We start from the raw sequence: 22,174 nt of genomic DNA on the forward strand, positions 1-22,174 counted from the left end.
TTATAAGCCCTACTTTTTTTGCTACAATAAATAAATAAAAGCAAAAAAAGCCAGAACAGACAGATAACATGATAACTTCAAAGAGTTAAAAAGAAATTTCAAAGGCACACGTTCCCTTGTCAACAAAATTATAAAGCAGTGAGTCTCCCAAAGTTGCATCTAATTAGTACTTTAGCTACTTAATGAATGTTCATAGTTTGGACAAAGAATATTGTTTTTATTCAATTGCGTATGGCTTATTTGCTTTTAATGCTTAACATGTAATAGCTATAGTTAAAAAATTCCAAGGTATAAGTAATATTTATGGATGGTCTAAACTGCCTTAACCAAATGTTCAGTATTTATTATATTTCAAATGTTAACATGAGTACAGCAAGAGTTTCATTAAAATGTCATTAAGAGACAGTGTTTACAGGAAAGCAGTTTCAACCAAATCTCTAAAATCAGGCAATCAACAACTGATTATGAAATCATCTAAGGACTTTCAGTAAACAATTAATTTTGGCATTTAAATGTTTCAGTAATACCCTGGGGTAAGAATTATCCTTATTTTCCAAATGAAGAAATAAGCATTAGAAAAAAATTACATGACTTGCCCACCATCCCCAAACTGGAAAACTCAGTTCTAGCTAATTCAGATGCTCTAGCTCTGCCCAATGCCCTCTTTGGAAAAGTCACTATCATAGAGATGAAACAAACACAGGACATTTTCTTGAGAGGGAGACTGAATATTTTAATTATCTAGTACAGTATGTAGATGATGGACATCTTTCTGCTTCTATAATTAACCATCCTACTTGCCCATTAGAGTCAACCTCACTTGAAAGGAATTAAAACTCAGTCTAAATATTTTCAAAAGTATGCATTTAGTTAGACCTCAATGCAGTTCTCTTGCCCCTAAACCATCTGCCTGTTTTGGTTTAGATAACTTTTACAGAATGGTTACTTCTTCTGTTAATTTTTTTCACTCAAGTATTTGTGTGTGCGTGCATTTACTCCAAATGATTAGAGGTGCTAGTGTGACAGTTATGCCTCATGTTTTAACTTAGTTTACTCAGTTTTGATCAGGAAAATGGAAATGCTGTATTCAAATTTACTAACTTTCCACATCGTGGCACCTAAGAAGTTGGAATGAGAAGTCCTTTAAACTAAGAGACTAACACTTTACCTAGAGTTAAATTTGAATAATTTGTGGAGGTCTTTCATCTCCTGGTTAATGTTTGTGACCTTGTAACTTTGCCAACAGTGATTAATTGAAGTTATTTATTGAAGCCTTATTATATAACTTTCTCAGAAAAATGCAGTGGAGAATGGGTGAAGTGTGGGCTCATCAGTACTGAACCTACACACTTTTGTGGTATAAAGCACAATGAGGGAACGGGACAAAGTGCACTAGCTTGAGTCTAGCCTCAGCCCCAAATCTGAGACAAGTTGAATAGTCACTAATATTTTCATTTTTCTTCTTTTTCTTCCCTCCCTTTCCCTTCCTTCCTTCTCTCTCAGACACTCTACACATATAAACACATTTAATACTGATAACAACCCTATGAAGTTGGTACAAGTATTGTCCCTATTTGTCCCAGATATCACTCAACTTCTTTTTAGCTCAGGCCAAGCAAATTTCAGTTGAATCCCTTGGATTCAGATTTCAGAACCATTTCTAGTCCCTTGGCAAATCCTGGAGTGCCTTACTGCAGCAGGTCAGAAGAAGAAAATAAACCAGTTGCACTGAGACCTGTTGAGTTCTTCAGCTCAAGAGATCCGTTTCATCAGAAGACCGGCTTGGGTGATGTCTGAGATGTTTCTGGCTATCTTCAAAGATGTAGAATAAAATTATTACTATTATTTTATTTGGCAGCACCACACGGCTTGCAGGACCTCAGTTCCCTGACCAGGGACTGAACCCGGACCATGGCAGTGAAAGCAGTGAATCCTAACCACTAGACCACCAGGGAACTCCCCTAGAATAAAATTTTTAAATCTAAGGAAGACAACTCTAGAAAGTTGTCTCCAGCCCAAAGACGTGTGGCTGGAACCAAAGTCCCAAACCAAAGGTTTGGCTGAAACTAGACCATGTCTGGGAGCCCTCTGTCTCCTGTAGCGGGGGTGTCTGCAGTCAAGTGTAGCCCTGGCAGCAGCTGGACCATGACATAGGGTCCTACAAGAAGGGCCAGAGACTGCTCCACAACTCAACCCTGTCCCTTCCATATTCCTACAAGTGGAAAAATTGGGGAGTCTCCATTTTTGTCATATTTCAGCCTAAAATCACTGACACCTCAAATGCCTCCCTTTACATCCAGAAATAATGCTGTGGATTCTACTCTAGGGCTTGCTGGTCTCTCTCGACTCTTGCTATGACCCACTGTTTCTCGCTGCTTGAACTGTTCTGATGCTTTCAGTTTTCCTCTGTGCCCTTGCTTTCACTTCCCGGCTTGGAACTTTGTGACGTACTCTGCCTGCTTTGGTTTGGATTCTGGTTTCTCCTCTGTACTATCTTAAGACGTCTCTTGTCTTACTTGGGTTGGATAATCTCTACATCCCAAGTGAGGCTCCCCATACTACCTGCAAAGTCTGTCACCTACTTGTTTGCAATTAATTAAAATCTACTTCATGATTCTGATCTTACCTGGTCCACAACCTCAGTGAAAATTTACTTCTTTCTTGCTCTGCTTCCTTAGCTAATTTATTTCTATTTAGATTTTCATGAAACAATAGTTTAATAGGCTCCCTCACGGTCTTCATTGATTGCCTAAGTAAGAATTTCAGACATCGCAGAGGGCTATCAAGGAGATGTTCTGGAGTCACTGGGGCACCTCAAACCACACCGTAAGTACCGACTACTTGATTTATTGATTCAACTATATGTAGCATTTATTACATGCCAAGCGCAGGCATGGAGGATACTACATGCACCAGGCTGTGTTCCTATGGAGATTGTATTCTAGTAGGAGAAAACAGACAATAAGAAAATCAACGAACAAGTAACTTCCGATTGATAAATGCTGACTTAGTACATTTAGGTTGCTAACAGAATACCACAGGCTGGGTAGCTTATATAAAACAGAAATTTATTTCTCACAGTTCTGCAGGCTGGAATGCCTAAGATCAAGTTGCCAGCATGGTCTGGTGAGGGCCCTTTTCCGGGTCGCAGACTTCTCACTGTGTCTTCACATGGTGGAAGGAGGCTTGCAAGCTCTCCGGGCCTCTTTTATAAAAGTACCCATCCCTCATGATCTAAACACCTCCCAGAGGCTCCACATCCTAATATCATCACAACAGGCATTAAGATTTCAACATATGAATTTTGAGGGGCACAAACATTCAGACTTCAGCAAATGCTATTACAGAATTTAAAGAGAAGAATGGGAAAGAGCAGTCAGAGTTGAAAAGGCAATGCTTGTCCATTTTAAAGGTATAATATATAATGCTGACTCCTAAAGAGATTGTACCAGTTAACACGTCCTCCAAAAATTAGTGCTTATTTCCCCATATCCAAACTCACATTATATTATTATACTTTGTAGAGCCTTTGCCAATCTGAGTAATATAAATATGAAATCTCATTGCCATTTTAATAATAATTTGTTTCATTTTGAGAAGTTAGGCCATGCATCTTTCCTTTGCTGTAATTTTTGGTCCATGTCCTTTTCCCATGTTAGGTTTGGGTGGTTTTGAATCGGTTTGCGTAAGAGCTCTTTATATATCAGGGGAATTAGTGTCTTGTCATGTGTCCCAAATGTGTTTTTCCAGTTTGTGTTTTGACTTGCCCATGGTATAGTTTCCATGCAAAAGCAAGCTCCCTTTTTCATGTTTGTTTCTAAATATTTAGAGAATAAATGAGACTTAGTTTGAGTTCCCCACTAGCAGACTCTAAGATGAGGTTTAATGTGCAAGCGATTTATTAAGGAAGTTTTTTCAGGAAAAAATTCTTAGAGGATGAAAGCAGCAGAAGAAAAAAAGGGGATGAAGCCAAGAATGGATGCAGTTTCAAGTAAAGTCCTGTGGAAGGCAGCATTAGCCTGATCACACAAAGGATCCAATTAAGTGCTGCAGGAGGCAAAACCACACTGAATGGGAGGGAGGGAGGAGGGGAAGCCACTGAATCTCGGGGAGGGGATACACAATAGACAATAAAAGGGACCTTGGGGGATCTGTATGGACGCTGCCAGTGTCTGTTAACATTGTGTGGGGCAAGAGTCAATGAAAGGAAAGAATTAGAGAAGTTCAAGCCCAGCATTTGATTTCAATGTGGAAATTTCTTATTATTTCCTTGTGATTAATTATTAAATGAGGTAACAGAAGGAATCCACCCAGTCAGGACAGTTTAGTCTCCTCTCCTTCACCTCTTCCCGGATTTCCACAGTCAGGCCTAATGGTGCCAAAGATATTGGGAAAGGCACTTTTCATTAAGCTGAAGGCCAAGTAGGTAACTTTAGATGTAGATCTTGGGAGTTTATGAAAAGAAGTAATGGACTGAAAAGGGGATGTTTGGTCTTGGTTAAGGAGCCCAGAATTTAGTCTTGCACCATTACTCATAAAGGACGTCCTTGCTATATTTCTGGAGTAACTTGAAAATAGCCCCTGATATTGACTTTCATTAATATCACAAATTATTTTCTTTTTGGAGGACATGCAGGCTCCACTAAGGAAATGTCTTAATCCTCTAGTGGAGAAAAATTTGATCTTGTAAGGTAGGTATTAAGTAGAGAGCATTTGAAAGACTTACAACTCTTTTAATGACAAACAATTGTATAGCACAAAGCATTACCCAGTTTAGGGCTGTCCTCTCCCAAATATCACTCCCAGGTATGTCCCTGTGTGTTATGTAGATTAGTGGTTCCCTAGCGAGGCTGGGGATTGGGGAAAAATAGATAGTGACTGCTAATGGATTAGGAGTTTTTTGATGGGGTGATGAAAATATTCTAAAATGTGATGGGGTGATGGAGGCATAACTCTGTGAATGTACTAAAAACCATTAAATTGTAGACTTTAAATTGATAAATTATATAATATGTTAATTATATCTCCATTAAGATGTTATAATTAAAAAAATTCTTTCTGGAGGAAAACAACCCAAATTTTGCCTTAGAATTCCCACAGACTAAGATCAACAAAATACACACTCATAATCAGAGGTTGCCAAACACACAAATAAATAACTACCATGACTGAGGTCAGCAAGAATAAAAAAAACCCAAAACAACAGGAAAACAGGTATAGGATCTCCTAATGTTTAAGTAATTATAAATATCAAATAGAAAATAATAAATATCTCTGTATAAATCTTAAAATTTTAAAAGATGAAATCATAATAATGATTAAGCAAAAGACTCTTATATAATAAGCAGGATAAGCAGAAAAAATTGCCTGTTTAGAAACTAGACCAAGAGTATAGAACTTCAAAACCAGGTCTAACATTTTAAAGTGGGCCCAGAGAGAAAAGACAGTTTACTTACAAAGGAAGGCGTTCAGATAAAAAGTAGTATTATCACAAAAAATAACATAAAACTATGAAAAAGGATCTACAAAATGCTAAGGAAAAATAACTGTCAACTTTTATAACCATCAAAACTTTTTACATTAAGAGTAAAATTAAGACATTATCAGACTAAAAAATAGAGTCGTCCCCCAGCAGACTTTCACTAAAGGGAAACTTTTTTTTGGCCATGCTGCACAGCTTGCAGGATGTAAGTTCGCCAACTGGGAATTGGACCTGGGCCCATGGCAGTGAAAGCACTGAGTCCTAATCACTGGACTGCCAGGGGAGTCCCAAGGGAAACCTATTTTGAAGGGAGAAGGATGGAGGGAGGAAGGAAGGAGAGACAACCATCCCCATGTTATGGTTCTCACAACTCCTAAGAACAATCAAGTTGTTTCTGTTCTCCTGCTTAGGATATGAAGCAGAAAACTCCAATTAATGTTCTTTAAAAGATCACATAAATTTTTCTTTTCTTGTTGTATATATATTTTAACTTTTTTCACTAGGAATACCCATCATAGTTGATTAGGGAGCTTTTTCAAAATATACAAGTTAATTAAGACTTCTGACTCCACAGTAGGTGGTGCACCCAGGAGTATTTGTTTTGGGATGGCTCCCCAAATGATTTTAATATGCATCTCTGGCTAGGAATAACTGAATTACTATTCTTTGTTTTAACTATTCTTTGTTTAAGAAACATTTTTCAAGTGCCTCCTGTGTGCCTGGTCTGAGCTTGACCTAGGAATACAATGGTGAACAAGAGTGTCCCTACTGTTTAGAAAGTTGTAGTGAGTAGTGAGTAGAGGGAGAAAAAAATGAAATGAAAAAAGTGTCCATTGTGCAGGACATAGTAATGGCAGAGACTGCTTATTATTCCCCACTCTCCTGTTCCCTTTTTTTAGTAGTAATAGATTTTAATCTAGCTAAATGGTTGCCAGAAAAAGAACACATTTACCATCCTCCTTGCAGCCAGCTGGGTCAAGTGACCAAATTCTGCCAAAAGATGTAAGCTGTTGCATCATGTGATAGATTCTGGGAAATTTTCTAAAAAGAGATTTATTTTATTCATTTGTTTTATTTCCTCTTTGTACTATTCTCCATTTTACTGCGTGGAATTTAGATGTGATAGCTACAGTCATTCACCATCTTGAGATGATCAAGTAGTGGGTCTGACAATTCTTTCCCCTGTCTTTCTGTAGAGCAGAGTCTTGAACTATCTGCCTCCAGAGGGAAAAATAAACTAATATTTTTAAAAAAGAGAATAAGGGCAGATTTCTTAAATCCAGAGGGAAATATGGATTGCTAGAATACACACAAATTAAAATCAGTAAATGCTCCTAGGTGGAAAACGGTAGCACCTTATTACATTTAAGTTTACCAACACAGTACAATCTTTAGTAAATTAGAAGTACAACATTTACTATATATTTTGCCTTGACAAAAGAATTGTAAGTGATTTGGGGGTAGCAATAAATTTGATTGCAGAAAATTACTTCTTTCAGTAACTGAATAGAACAAAATGCAGTAAGTGGCCTAAATAATGACCTAAGACTTCTACTTTCCAGACACAGAGAATAGAGTACCCTGTTCTAAGTTTGCACAATAAAAGCGGTACTTGAAGTGAAAAATTGATGGTTCCTGGGCTCGCAGAGAGGAACAAAATGTCGAGCTCATAAATGAATGTTCACTAACATTAAACATTTTCCAAGTTCTTAAGATTAGTAATAAAGGCAAAGGAAACAGTAAGTTTATATATTTAGTCCTTTGATAGAAACAAAAATCATAATACTAACATTCACTTTGACACAATATTTTTCCATTATTAAATTTTATTCTATAATTTTAAATTATAACAGAGCTGCTGCTCAAGGTTTATAATAAGCAAATAACTTAAAATTTGATAGCACTATATATCACTTTATACTTGATGTACATGGCTTAGTAATGGTTTCTTCAGGTTCCCTTTCTTTGATGAGATTATCATTTCTTTGAACTTAGCTGGCTAGTCACATATGGCTTTTACATTTGTATACTTTAGAGTTCCATACCAGTAGATGCTTAATAAATTTTAGATTAGTTTAGCTATCTCCAGGAAGTCTTTCTAAAATGTAATTGGAAATACATTTCTAATGTATAAGATTATGAGTCTCCCTCAATATGATTAGAGAGAAGTCAAAATAAAGCCTAAACAAGACACTTGTATTTTAAACTTCTTTTGACATCAGCATATAGAGAACATCCTCATTCCTTTTTAAGCTGAATGCTATCCCATTGTACTATTGAAAGTGCTTGATGATAATCGCTAACATTTGGTTGGGGACTTTTATGTGCTAGGTTTTGTGCTAAGTATTTTATCGACTTGATATGATTAAATCTGTATAAAAGGAAAAAAGACACCATTAGGATCTCCCTTTTGAAAAAGAGAACACGGAAGATTAGAGACCCTGAATACCTTGCTATTTCCACAAAGGGAAGTTAGGACAATCCCAAGAAGCTGTAGTCATTAAGCAGCTTTAGAGGTGAATTTCCCATCCACCTTGGAGCAGTGAGCCAAGTGAAACAGAGAATCTGTATCTGGAAGATCTGGGGACTGGTTGAACATAATCAGTAGTCATAGCCCAAATTAATAAAAAATGCATTAAATTCATGGTCAAAAGCTGAATGAATATATTTGGATTCCATTGCGACAAGACTTATGGTGAAGAGAAAACTCGGCAACTCAGATTCCAGACTGGCCTCTTTTACAAACTGGCTCTTTGACTTTGCCAAGTGATTTGTTCTCCTCAGGCCTCAGCTCTTCACAGAGGAGTTAAACTATGTGATTTCAGAGGCTAATGAACTAGGATAAGAATAAAACAATAACACTGGACAATGACTTTGCAATCACTGTCTCATTAATGTGCAAAGTTAAAAAAAAAAAAACCTGTAACAAACTTATAGCTTCTTATAGGTTTCTGAATCACTCATTCATTCATTCAAAATATTTGTTGGGCACCTACTATGTGCCAGGCACTGTACCAAGTAGTGTTCTGGCAGTGAACAAAATGAAGTCCTCATTTTCCTAGTTTACATTCTAGTAAGAGAAGACAGAAAATAAGCAAATATTTAACCTATACTATGTCAGTTGGTGATAAATGCTACAGACCGGAGGATAAACAAGGAAGTTGATGGTGAAGGGATGTGTCCAGCCCTTGTGCCCTCTATGCTCTTCCTTGAATATACCAGGCCCACTACCAAATGTGCACTTGCTGATTCATTTGCCTGAAATACCCTTCCCCCAAATATCCCCATAGCTAACTCTCTATCATTCAAACAGCATCTTCTCAAAGTGACCCAACACATGGAAAATCCCACCCTCCCGCACTCTGCTCTCTTAATTTTTTTGTATACATCTAACATCTGATATAAATTGCTTATTTGTATGTTGAATGTCTGTCTCCCCCAGCAAGAATATGAGTTCTAAGAAGGTAAGGCTCTTTGTTTTGTTCTAGGATATATTTAGTGCCTGATAAGAAGTAATGCTTAATAAATTGATTAATGTACAAATTGATTAATAGGTGACTGAACGAATTAGGAAGATGATACAGAAAGTCTTCTCTGATGAGGTGATTAAATAGTAGAAGAGCTTCCCTAGTGGCGCAGTGGTTGAGAGTCCGCCTGCCGACGCAGGGGACACAGGTTCGTTGCCCGGTCCAGGAAGATCCCACATGCCGTGGAGCGGCTGGGCCCGTGAGCCATGGCCGCTGAGCCGGCGCGTCCGGAGCCTGTGCTCCGCAACGGGAGAGGCCACAACAGTTGAGAGGCCCGCCTACTGCAAAAAAAAAAAAAAAAAAAAAAACTATAAATAGTAGAAGCTGGATACTCAAAAATCAAAACTTAAGGAAAATTGCTAATTAAGTTTTGCTACATCCAGTTGATAGACTATTATGTGGTATTAAAATTATTTAAATTATATTTATGAAGACTATGAAATAACACGAAAACTAGGATGTATGGTTAAGTGAAAAACACAAGATGCAAAAATATGTGTATATTATTATTTACAACCATGTTTTTAAAAAGTCTTTAGAAGAAAGGCCAGAAAGAAATACACCAAGAGTTACCAGTATATATTATAGAGATTATTGGTGATTTCCGTTATTTTTTTCTATTTACAAATTTTCTATAGTGTATTTATATCATCTTTGATATAAAAATAAAATAATGAAAAAATTTTAAAAGTTAACCTACATAATGCTACCTGTATTTTATGGTATTATAAATTTTTTTGTTTTTTGTGTATTTTACATTTAGAAATTAGACCTTCACAATGTCAGTAACGTCTGACAAGCAGGGACCCAGAGTTGAAAAGGACACACCTGTATTGCAAATGTTTCACAGAAAGACAAAAGAGGCAGAGGAGGAGGTTGAATCAACTCTCATGCGTTCTGTAATAGCGTCATACCTGTCTCGAGTTTACCTTCTAAGTACATCATTTCCAGGAGAAGGAAATCCTGTCAGTTGAAACAGTGGCTCTCAAGAGAACACATGCATAAGTGATTGTACATAGAACATAATATCAGAAAGAGGAAATTGCCCAAGACTGTTTTATCCTAAGTGTCTCTGTTACTTTGGTGATCAAGAGAAGATAATTGAAGATTAGCAACATGTATAAATAGCTGAAGTATGCATAGGATATGTTATCCCATTTATTCCTCAGAATAATTCACTGAGGTAGGAATTATATTAACAAATTTCACTTGAGAAAATGGGGAATATGAATAACTTGCCCAGAGGCACACAACCAGATGGAGAGTGAAACAATGATTCAAATCAGATTCAAACTGACTCTAAAACCACTACTCAAAACTTATATGTGGGGACCAAAATAGTGATAGCACTTCCCAATAGCACTTCCAGGTCCCTTAAATATCATTTATTTAAAAAATTTTTAGTAATGATTTTTGCTTGCTAAAGACACCAACTGCATTTTTATTAACATGGCTCCAGTTTCTAGATCTAGAGCAATGTCAGCCTCGGCAAGCATGAGTATTATCCTGAAGCCTTTTGCTGTATTTAGATCACCAGCCTCTGTGAGGGAGGGACTCACGGTGGGTGAGAGAGGTGCCATATTGGAATAGATGTCTTTGCAGTGACTACAGCTCCCCTTGCCTCAGTTCCTGTGCCCTTCTGTTAAGTCACATCAGTGACTGGTTCTGCACTCATTGAGCCCAGGCAGGGAGAAGAAGCCTGAAGAAGAAGTTTGAACCTAAGGCTGGAACAGGAATTCTGCATTTGGTCCCCTTTGGTGGACCAGGTGACCAGGTCATGCCCTGAGGTGACCCCATTTGTTAAATCAGATAACTGCATAGGAATCTGTCCTTAAATAAGTTGCTAGCTGGAAAACCAGTCTTTGAAATCAATAATTCAATATTTATATGTATACTTTTATGTATCTATGTTCATATGAAGACTAAAATATATTCATTTTAGGTTAAATACAACTTAAACATTCCAGTAAGGAAGAAGAATGCATTGATTTCATTCCTGGATCTTGTTTCTTAGCCAAATCGGAGCCAAATGAAGTAATACGTTTCCTGTTTATGTTAAGTGACACACGTGTCTACTTACAATACCTCTCAATGGATTTCATATGAGAAAAAGATTGTTGTAAGTTTCATCTCTTCCCTAAGTGACGACTCTAGAGGCCAAACTTCATTCCCTTTAAACTCAGTTATCTCACAACTGAATGCTCTGATAACCTGTGGAAACCAGCAGACACAATGTGATTAGGGAGCCAGAAAAAGAGGAAACCGCAGAGCAGCCGTCAGCCATCCTCATTTCTCTGCAATCAGCCCCTTCGTATCCCTGATAACAATGACAGGAGAATCTCTTCGCCAGCACCGCCAGGTCTGTATCAGATGCTTTGCCTTTCACAGTAAATTCTCCATCCTCGGAGGCCTCTATGTGGTAACTTGCAGGGTTCAAGTGAAGGTAATCGGGCGTTTTCCACACCTTCCTTACGCATCTCCCATTATTCCTGCAGAGGTGAAAGCTGCACACCTCAGCGGCTCTGGTCACGTTGACTATGTAGCTCCCCAAATCAGAACTCACAAACTGCTTCACCTTTGTACAGTTGCCCTAGAAAGGTAGAAACAAATGGGATTTAGTGCTTTTTCTGGTACTGGTAGGGTTAGAGCATCTAGATCCACAAGGCAGCTCTTTGGACTTGATTGAAACTTAGTGGCTTGGTTCCAGCCCATGAACTCTTAGGTTCAAGTGCTGTAATACAGGGGACCCAGACCAGAAAAATGAGAGGTGTTTGCGACAGGAGATGGAGAATATGTTACCGTAGGCTATCTGGACTTGCAAATGGGCCCCAGCCTCAGCATATGTGACCTTGCTTTCTTTTAGTTTACATCCTTTATTTCCTCCTTCTAGATCCCAAGTTAATGGGTGTGAGAAAAAGAGGAACAAACCCAAATTGAGAAATCGTGCCAGAGTTGCTGTCCTCTGGCCACGTTTCAGGTGTGTGTGTCTTTCAGGCTTGTGTTAGAACCTGAATCATCACGTTCTACCAAATTGTTGTTGACTGTCAACCTGAGCCTTCTGGATTTTCCTGTTAATTATGCTCAAATACCGACTACCCTGGGATCTAGCCCCCTCTAAACAATTCAAAGACAGGAAAGCCTGGAAGGCTGACCAGGTCGTTTGTGTGTGGTTCCTACTGTGTGTTCTAAGCAGAGGCCACCTGGTTGTGCACGCAGCTCCCCGAGGATGCTCTTCTCAGGAGCCACATGGGCTGGAGGGGAAATGTCGCACCGGGAGAGTCAGGTACTGATCCTCAGTTTCTACCTAATTCTCATATGTGGACAGAGGAGACTCTTAACTTTATATTGTCACAAAGAGTTTCATGAACAACGTCTTGGTAGCAACAAATTGAGCCTGTGAAATTCTAAGAATAATATCAAATCACCATGAACTTGCAAAAAATTCAATTTAACAAAAAGCATTGAGGGCTTCCCTGGTTGCAGAGTGGTTAAGAATCCGCCTGCCAGTGCAGGGGGCACGGGTTCAAGCCCTGGTCTGGGACGATCCCACAGGCCGCGGAGCAACTAAGTTCATGCGCCACAACTACTGAGCCTGAGCTCTAGAGCCTGCGAGTCAAAACTACTGAGCCCACGCGCCACAACTGCTGAAGCCTGCATGCCTAGAGCCCATGCTCTGCAACGAGAAGCCACCACAATGAGAAGCCCGTGCACCACAACGAAGAGTAGCCCCTGCTCGCTGCAACTAGAGAAAACCCATATGCAGCAACAAAGACCCAACACAGCAATAAATAAATAAAAGCACTGAGGATACAAGTATTATAATTCAAGGCAAAATGCATTACACTATAGGGATATAAACAAACAACATCTGGAAATACAGAAGAGATTGTGGTTAACATGGACTGGAGAAAACTAGGAAGACTTCTTGGAGTAGATAGTATTTGAGCGGGAAGAAATTCAAAGAGACATAACTCTTATTTTAAATGCTATTAATTTTCAGCTAATCTATCCATAGAAGAAAAATAAGTTTGATGTAGATATTAAAAATTACCATTTGATTCCACTTCTCAAAATATGATATCATACATTTTATGTAATGGCTAAATGCAAGGGCTCCAAAGTCATACCATCTGTGGTTAGTGCCAGCTCCAACACCAGCTAGCCTAACTAACTGTTACCCTAGTTAGATTTCCTTTCTTGTTTCCTCATCTGTAAATGAGGATGCTAGTCCCTACCTCATAAGGGTTATTATGATCGGGAAGTGAGCAAATCTGAAACCAAAAGGCACTTAGCACAATCCTAGCATAGAGTAAATATTCAACAATCATCAGTATTATGATTACTATCTGAACAAAAGCTAATCTTTATGGAGCTCCTTCTATGTATCAGGTGCTGATTTGGACTTTAATTCTAAAGCAGGTTTACTATGGGAGACCTGAGAGCTCTGATTTAGAGTAAGTTCTATAGGAAAGCAGAGCAAATAATGTAAATATTGTAATATTAACTATACCGCCAAGGTACTGTCTTACCTCAGATGAAGTCAAATTCATGTCTCCCCAGATAACAATGCCTGCAGCTCCCAAGGCAGCACTTTCTCCAATAGTACTGATTAGATCTTGCTAGAATGAAGAGAGTTCATTACAGTGTATTCATTTGAATGTAAACAACCTGCCAGGGATTAGGATTGGAAGCTAAATTCAATACAATACATGAAACTATTCTCCAGTTTCTTAGAGTAAAGCAAATGTTAAATGAACCGAGGCTCGGAAATTTCACTCTATAATCTATGTAAAAACTCTCTATAAAAACATATTAAATACATATTTTTTAAACTTATATTTTGCCAAACAGGACATTACTTTTAAACAATTAGCCTGTAAAGAGCCACTAAAAGTTGTTTAATTGAAGTTAGCTAGGAGTATATACATACAAACCAGCTATGAGTATACGACCTGGAAACAGAATCCAAAAGTTTTCCTTCTCTAAATGTGACGACTGCCTTGCATTCATCTTAACCAAGTTCCCTTCCCAGTATGCAACACTCTCCTGAGAACTTTGCCTCTGCAGTGACTTGGAAGGCTTTTGTGTCATTTGGATTCCCAGGATAAGCAAAGGAGCACAGTGTTAAGGGCCCCGCAGGATCCGGTTTGATCCAGCCCTTATATCTGGTCCCTGAAATTATTTGTATTTAAGTTTAAAGTACCTGATTTAATTGGCTTTACTTATGATTCCTCCAGTCACGGTAAGGCTGCCGGGATTTTTCTCAATATGGTTAAGATAGATGAAAACTAAATTTCAGCAGGGAGAATTTTGGTTTTGTAATCCTAAAGGATTATTGTTTTAGTGTTTAAAGATTAACATGAATCTAGGTCATTTCAGAGGGAAATTAAAAGTTGAATGTGTGCAGTTGGTTTCCTAAATAAAGTTTCTGCAGTTGATTTTCTAAATAAGTTTCTTATTTTTTTTTAAATAAATTTATTTATTTACTTATGGCTGTGTTGGGTCTTCGTTGCTGTGCGTGGGCTTTCTCTAGTTGCGGTGAGCCAGGGCTACTCTTCGTTGAGGTGCGCAGGCTTCTTATTGCGGTGGCTTCTCTTGTTGCAGAGCACGGGATCTAGGCGCATGGGCTTCAGTAGTTGTGGCACATGGGCTCAGTAGTTGTGGCGCACGGGCTTAATTGCTCCACGGCAGGTGGGATCTTACAGGTTATTGATCCATATTCAGTAAGTACGGAAACTACAGATGTTTGTGGTGAAAGCCACAGCTTCTGAGGTTGATATCAGGAGGGAATGTTAGTTTCTTTCCAACGTGTCCTTTAGCGTCATTATCAAAGAGAGTTTATTGGGACTGATTCAAAATGGCAAGTCTTCTAGCATGTGTTGACTAGAGGTAAGGAGTCACTAGCAGATATTTAGGCAAATTCTTCTAACAAATTAGCCCACTGTCACCTAGCTGAGAGCAGGGTGCTGGATGAAACACAGAACAGCTATGCCTGGGGGGCCAAAAAATCAGGGTACTACTCAGTGAGGGAAGTCACAGGTAAGATGTCTCTAGGAGTAAATTGGGACCACCTGAGCGCATAAGCCACCTGAAAGGAGAAATAAAGGAAGAGCACCTGATGTAACAGCAACACATCTTCCAGGTCCCAGCCTGGTGTAAGGGAGCCTTGCCCTACCCATGATTCTTGGCTCAAATCAAGGTTTTGGAAGTTAAGAGTAGGGACACCCAGAGGACTCATTCTTTACCTTGGGTTTCAGTCCCTGAAGCTTTACCACAGTGCGTGTAAGTAAGGAGCCCACTGTGGGGGGCTGGAGCATCACTAATGTGCTCCCTTTGTGTGTTATCAGAGGGAATATGAATTAATTACAGGGGAAAACATCTTTAAACCTATAGTCAAGAAAAGCCCTTTCATTATTTTTTAAAAGCATAGTATCAACAATATCTAAATTGCATTTGTATATGTGGTATAGGCAATCTACTGTGTGAAATGAGGCTTTATAGCCCACATATGATTCCCCCAAGCTATGGTCACTGACTGAAATTTCATTCTTACATATTCCCCTTTCAAGTTTAAGACTCTGATCCTTGTTAAAAAGTGTTATCTATACCACATATATTTCTGTAGTTCTTCAAGTGTTCATTTTTATCTTCTTATTTGATTTTCATAATATTTCTCCTAAGTAGATAAGGCAGGTAATATTGTGCCATTTTGTAGATTAAGACAGCGAGGCACTGAGGTCTGGAGAGGTTAAGAGATTTGGTACTAATTGGTAAGTTGTTTTTCTAATCCTAATTATATGTGTGTGTGTACACACAAACATTTTAAAATGCAGATATCTTTGGGAAGGCAGAAATGGAAACCATTACTAGTATTTACAATTTGCTATAAGTGAATATCACGTTTTAAAAAGTTTGTGGGCAGGTTTTTATTGAGGATGGAATAAAATGGTGGTTTGATGGCGTAAAACATGTGGAAATGCCTTGCCATTCAGAAAGTTTACAGAATGATACCACGAGACTAACAAAGAAAATTGTTTCTAGGTGAGACCCTAACTGTTGTTCCTTCTTCCCTTAGAGGGAACAGAAATGTTTCTGAGGCTGTATCTGTTCAAGAAGGAGCTTACCGTTGGCTTGCAGAATGTACCAGTAGTTTAAACTAATCTATTGAAATGAACACTTTGTCCTTTAAAGTTTATTGTTTCTTCCAAAAGTAAATTTGTTATCACTAAAGAAAGGAACTTGTTTGAGCCAAACACAGAAAAGCAAAAGAAGTTTCATAGAGGAAGGTGGTATTTAACTTTTAATTCTACAGTCAAGACTATTTTATAAAGATGTAGATAACCTTTTTACACCTTCCAAATAGTGTTAGTTTCCTACCATTCTCAATCAGTTGTTGCTGATTTTTCTGGGTAGTATTAATATCAGTTCACAAGAGAGAATTTTTATCTTTACTCATCTCATCAGTGGCGTCAGAGGCACAGCATTTACCAAATCCTGATGTATTTGTGTCATTTCTCCCTCTGAGGAGTAAGCTCTACTCTCTGTCTGCTCCACAGATACCTACTGCTCATGGTAGAGTCCTCACTGGGTGTTTCCTGAGTCTCCTTTGGATACTTCATACTCAGAACATCTTTATATTTTGATACATGCTGGCAAATTGAAACTTGTTATAGTGGAGAAAACAGAAAGGTGATCAACCCCTAGTATGCGGCAATATCTTAAAATACCTCTGCATCACAAATGTGAAGGTTTGAACAAGGCTCAAGTCTTCTCGTAATCACACATCATTATCCAAGTCCAAAGGTTAGAGTAGCATCTTCTTTGAAATTTTTATCTCTACAAGTTTCCATTTCAGTGACTAGAGTAGTAAAGGGAAAGTAAGGGAGAGAAAATTGGGCTGAAAGTTCATCTATCTTAAAAGCTACACTCACAGTTTGTGTGAGGTCTTTGGCTGCATATATGACTTAAGTAAAATAAATAGAATAAAACTTCTATATGTAAGTTTTAACCTAGGGTTAAGAAACCATCTACTGGTGATGAATTTACTATTGAATTTAGAAACTCACACCGCTCTTACCCACTTTCCACTAATTGTGGTCATAGAGTCAAGAATAAACCAGATGGTTAAATAAATCTATAGGGGTCACCTACTTTTAGCAGATTTGTAACTCCCTTATTCCTTAAAAAATTATTTTTAATTGTGCGAAAAAAACACATAAAATTTACTATCTTAGGTATTTCTGAGTATATTCATGTTGTTGTGCCTCCCTTATATCTTTTATAAAACCTGTTATTGTGCCTTAAAAAGAAAACACTATGTTCCTCTTAAGATTTTTTTTTTTTTTTTTTTTTTTTTTTTGCGGTACGCGGGCCTCTCACTGCTGTGGCCTCTCCCGTCGCGGAGCACAGGCTCCGGACGCGCAGGCTCAGCGGCCCTGGCTCACGGGCCCAGCCTCTCTGCGGCATGTGGGATCTTCCCGGACTGGGGCACGAACCCGCGTCCCCTGCATCGGCAGGTGGACTCTCAACCAACCACTGCGCCACCAGGGAAGCCCTCCTCTTAAGATTTTTAACAATGAGGCCAGCAGCAGAACTGTCTACAATTCTACTTCCACACGTATGAGCAAACTACTCCATTTTAAAACCTCCTCTCTGTTTTCCCAACCTGTTCACCCCCAATTGTTTCAGTAACCTTCGCAAGAGGCCAGTTGTAAGGGAACACAATCAAGGTTGGGGAGCGGGAAGTAGTTGCTGACATTGCACTTTAACCCCTTCCCTCCTTACTTTGCTCCTTGAAAGACAAATAATAAATGAGATAATCAAAATTCAGTCTGTACAAATGAAGAATCTGAGTGATTGACTACTCAAAGGAAGAATTATGCTCCTATCTAATGGACCACTATTCTGGAATCCTTTAAAGAACATAATTAGTAAAGAAATGTCTCTTTTAGAGATAAGAGGAAATCTCCTTATCTTTGTCAAGGGGTATCTTTCTTACCTTAGAAAGAAAAAATAAAGGTTGGTCTCTGTAGCCTAACCTTGTATAGACGAACACAGGCAGAGCATAATCATGGGATGTCATGGTGGAGATCCTCAAGGATTCATGCACCCGAAATTGCGAGAAACGCAAAATGTTTTTGCTGTCTCCAAGAGATTTCCTGATACTGATAGAAGGATATAAAGCAGCACTGCTGTTCCAGAGCCAAGAGAGCTCATTGTTCCTCAAAACTTCTTCTTCTGGGCATGACCCAGTATAGTTTGGGGCAAAAACATTATAATTGTGGCAATCAGGATATAAATAGTAACCCCAAAGGCCCTTGGGTCTGCTCTTAATTCCCAGTTCGATGGTTTCCTTCATGAAAGCTTTTGCACTTTCTTCAAAGGTTGCTTTGGCTAAATATTCAATATCAGCAGCTGATACATTCTCTTGCAACTCAGAAATAAGCTTTCTTGATTTCTGTCTGTAGACATCTTTTGTGTTCCAGTTCCTGGCCCACTGGGGTCGCCAATATTCCCAGTCTATAACGGCAAGTCCACTGAAATCTTCAGAAGGGATGTAATAATTAATATCTTGGTCAGCTTTTTCCAGATGTACCTGCAAACTTATGTTCTGGGGGAGACCCCCATTAATAGGAACTCCCTGGGATGTATACCATGGATAGTATCCCAGTCTGTTGACATAAAATATAGTGACATTTTGCCCCCTGGCCCTGGCCAGTGGACTTCCAATCACCTGAAACATTTTCAAATTTAGTCTTAAATTATATTTTATCAAGCACTGATCTGTTGGAGCATTCCAGGCAGCTATAAAAGGTTTCCTTTGATAAATTGGAAGTTGGGCAGGTTTTAGGGAAGAGATAGACTTCAGAATGAAAAGTATGGGCAGCCATGATGTGAGATGTATTGGTTGAACAACACAAAACCTTAGTTGTCCTTCAGATAATGGTTTCATGATAAGATAAAAATCTTCTCTTCTGCTTTAATGCACTCTGGAAGACCTGAGGAGAGATTCAATTTTCTGTTAATGATAATTTTGAGGAAAAAGACTCAAATGTTGGCTGGATATTATTATAGTTCTTATCTATTTACATCTTTAAGTACATTTTAGTTAAAGGTCTTAAAGATCCCTATAAATAAATTGAGATAGAAGTGAGTGCAGCGACCTAACTTCTATTCAGGGGGAAGCAATGCAACTCAACAAACATCATGGAGCATCAGATGCTGTGTCCAGAATACAAAATGAATAAGATGTGGGTCCTTGCCCTCAAAAAAGCTCATGATCAAATAAAGATGTAAAAGAGTATTCACTACCATTTTGGAAAACTCATCAAATCCCAGGCTCAGTGCTTACTTCCTGAATAAATATTTATCTCATTTAATTTTGTAATACCTTTTTATTATTTCATTCAATAAGCCAAATGTCTGGTTGCTTTCCCAGGCTTCCTTGCCGCTAGGGTACTGGTATGTGACCATGGACAGGACAATTAGATGCAGCCCACTCTAGACTTTGAATTGAGATCTTGGAAATCAAAGTGGCGAAAAGGTGGTGGTGCCAGTGATAACAGAAATTCCAGAAATGCTGGGAGTGGCAGTGCCTGTCAGGGCACCCACAATCTGATACCTATGGTGTTGATGTTAAGTGGCAGCATTGCCCTCACGGGACAGCACTCTTCTGCGCAGATCAGAGAGGTTTTGTTTTGGTTGCTTACAACCAGGAACTCTAACTGACAGAGATGCTTTCCATGCAATCTGTGGCTTGTGAGTACTTCCTCCAGCAAAGGTGATCACTGTGGGCAGCATATTGTATGTAATTATCATTTTTAACCACCAGGTGTCACCAGGCAAACCTTATAGCATTTCTCTGGCCTAGGACACAGAGGTAAACAAAAATTATAAGTAATCTGTAAAACTTTATTCAATGACATTAAGAAGTTCTAAGTTATACATAAAATATTAGTTTGGGATATACACAAAAATGCCAGTTTTTAAGGCTATGGAGGTAGATATTTTCCTCATCCATTCACAGAATAAATATCTGTATCCTTCCACAATGCAAAGATGAGTAAGATTACTTAGTAACATGAAATCTACTGAACGTATAAATTATGGTTTGAAGAGAACAGTATTTTCAAGGGAGTATAATTTTATGAGTACAATAAGAATTGCGGTCCTCAAAACTGCCTCTTATCTTTGAATGTTTTTATCGTATTCTGCCTCAGGGTAAGAAAAATGGATGTGCATAAGGCGTTCATTCATAGAAAAACATTTTTTCTTTGAATTTAAAATTCAGTTTATGTTAGAGAAGGCTACGTATGTATACAAAAAAAAATCTCTTCTCCCAGAACACTTCCTGCTTTGGGTTTCATGCAAAACATAGTTTTCCACTGATTATTGTTTCCCTTTTGGTCAGTCTCCTCATCACGGCCATAGAAAGTCCTCATTCATTTACTACAAAGTTACCAAGTGGTTCTGTTCTCCTATCCTGGAACACTGTTATTCTCCTTTCTCCAGTAAATGGTAGGTGCACTTTCCATGGCAGGTGGCAGGCAGAGCTCCTGATAAAATGTGCAGGTACACAACCAATGCAGGCAAAATAAACAAGGGAAATCCAGTGCCTGTGTCTTCTATTTGCTGTATGCCTTGCGTTTCTGCTTCCCACGCAGGTTTGTCATGGCACTGGTGCCCCCTCTCTCACTCTCCTAGTTAAGCATGGCTTGCTGGGAGGAGAGTCCCTCGCTCTGCACCTCCCAGACAATCTTTTCAGTCCCCTGCCCCCGCTGCGCTATCATTAGCTGTGTGCTTCTCCCACCCTCTTTCCTTCACCAGGGAACCTCCGCAGGCCTGCCAATGGCTTCAGAATCCCTCTAAAACCCTTTCCTTCATCCTACCCAGGCCATCAAAATCCCCACTGCCAAGCTTTACCTGTATCTTGACTAGTTGTCACAGCATAACAATCTCTGAATTATCCACACTTAACCATGAGTCACCAGTAACACTTTTCTTGTCTTTTTCCCTTCCCCACTCTCGTAATCTTTCCAGGAAGTTTTGCTTTTTTAAACAAATCTCGAATTAGTGGGATTTTTAGGAAGAATTGGCAGGATATTGGGGGTGGGTATGGCGAGGAGTTCAATCTGGATTTTTCCCCTAAAACTTTATCACCCAGTTTTCTCTTCTTAGGTTTGTTCTGAGAACATATATGAAAGACTAGTTCCCTTCCTCCAACTGGGAAACTTCCAGGAAGACGTTTTGAAGGGCCCCGGATAAATGATTCCCAGCAAAGTGACACATCCGTGAAAGCCAGAGGGTAAAGGGAGGTAGATTTCTCCTCAGAACCAAGGCTTGGCCACCACTGCTTTGACCTTGGCTTCACAGCTCTGGACTTCTTCACCCACTGAGAAGAGAGCGTGACACCAACAACAGGAAGTTGGGTACTGCCTTCCATTAAGCAGGCCTCAGACCTCACCGCAGTACAGCTACCCCTCCTGGTGGTGAAGGATGGTGAGGAAGGCAAGGGGTCCCCTTGGGGGAGGAGGCCCTTCATGTACAGATACAAGAGTCTGCAGAGAAGTCTCTATCTCCTGCTTATTCCTATTTCCCCTCTCACTCCTTCCTCCCCAAAGTTTACTTGCTTGTGATACATTAAAACAAATTCCCCCCCCCACCCCCGATTTCAGAAGCTGACAGCACTCACAGCCAGGCCATGTTATTCTCCTATTAGACATAAACAGTCTCACAAAATGCCAACCTCAGGTTTATTCTCAGACTATAATAACATGAGATAAAACAAGACCACTTTTTCATTTTGTCTGAGCAGAAATAAAATGAAGATCACTGTGCTACCCACAGAACACCAAGCATCCCTCTCTTGCTAAATGAATGACTTCTGTTCTTTACCCACGTAGAAATGCCCCTGCTTTCTGACCACATCCAACCTGGAGAAAACCTCTGTTTTCTCAGACCCTCTGCCACATCACCCAACTAAACCTAAATTCTGTAACAGGTTCTTTCTGACACCATCTTACGGGAACACCTCACAGCTCCCTGTGGTGTGTGTCTTCCTTTTTTGCAACATGTCATTACCCAACTTATGGAACTGCAGGTGTGTTCCTGGTGGTCTTTGGGGAATTGGCACCTGGGTGAGAGCAAAGGTATTGAACACCTTCTA

At 39.1% G+C, this 22,174-nt stretch overlaps 1 protein-coding gene across 1 annotated transcript; it reads right to left on the bottom strand.

Moving 5' to 3' along the window:
• Positions 1-11,197: 11,197 nt before the first annotated feature.
• HYAL4 (hyaluronidase 4) lies at positions 11,198-18,961 on the bottom strand. The gene is made up of 3 exons (XM_024757741.1): positions 18,008-18,961; positions 13,539-13,628; positions 11,198-11,599 (listed from the first exon to the last, which is right to left on the bottom strand). The coding sequence occupies exons 1-3, from the start codon at positions 18,959-18,961 to the stop codon at positions 11,198-11,200; spliced, it is 1,446 nt and encodes a 481-aa protein (XP_024613509.1).
• Positions 18,962-22,174: the final 3,213 nt, after the last annotated feature.

This window comes from Neophocaena asiaeorientalis, unplaced genomic scaffold, assembly GCF_003031525.2.
Source record: "Neophocaena asiaeorientalis asiaeorientalis breed wild unplaced genomic scaffold, Neophocaena_asiaeorientalis_V1.1 scaffold116, whole genome shotgun sequence".
NCBI classification, from domain to species: Eukaryota; Metazoa; Chordata; class Mammalia; order Artiodactyla; family Phocoenidae; genus Neophocaena; species Neophocaena asiaeorientalis.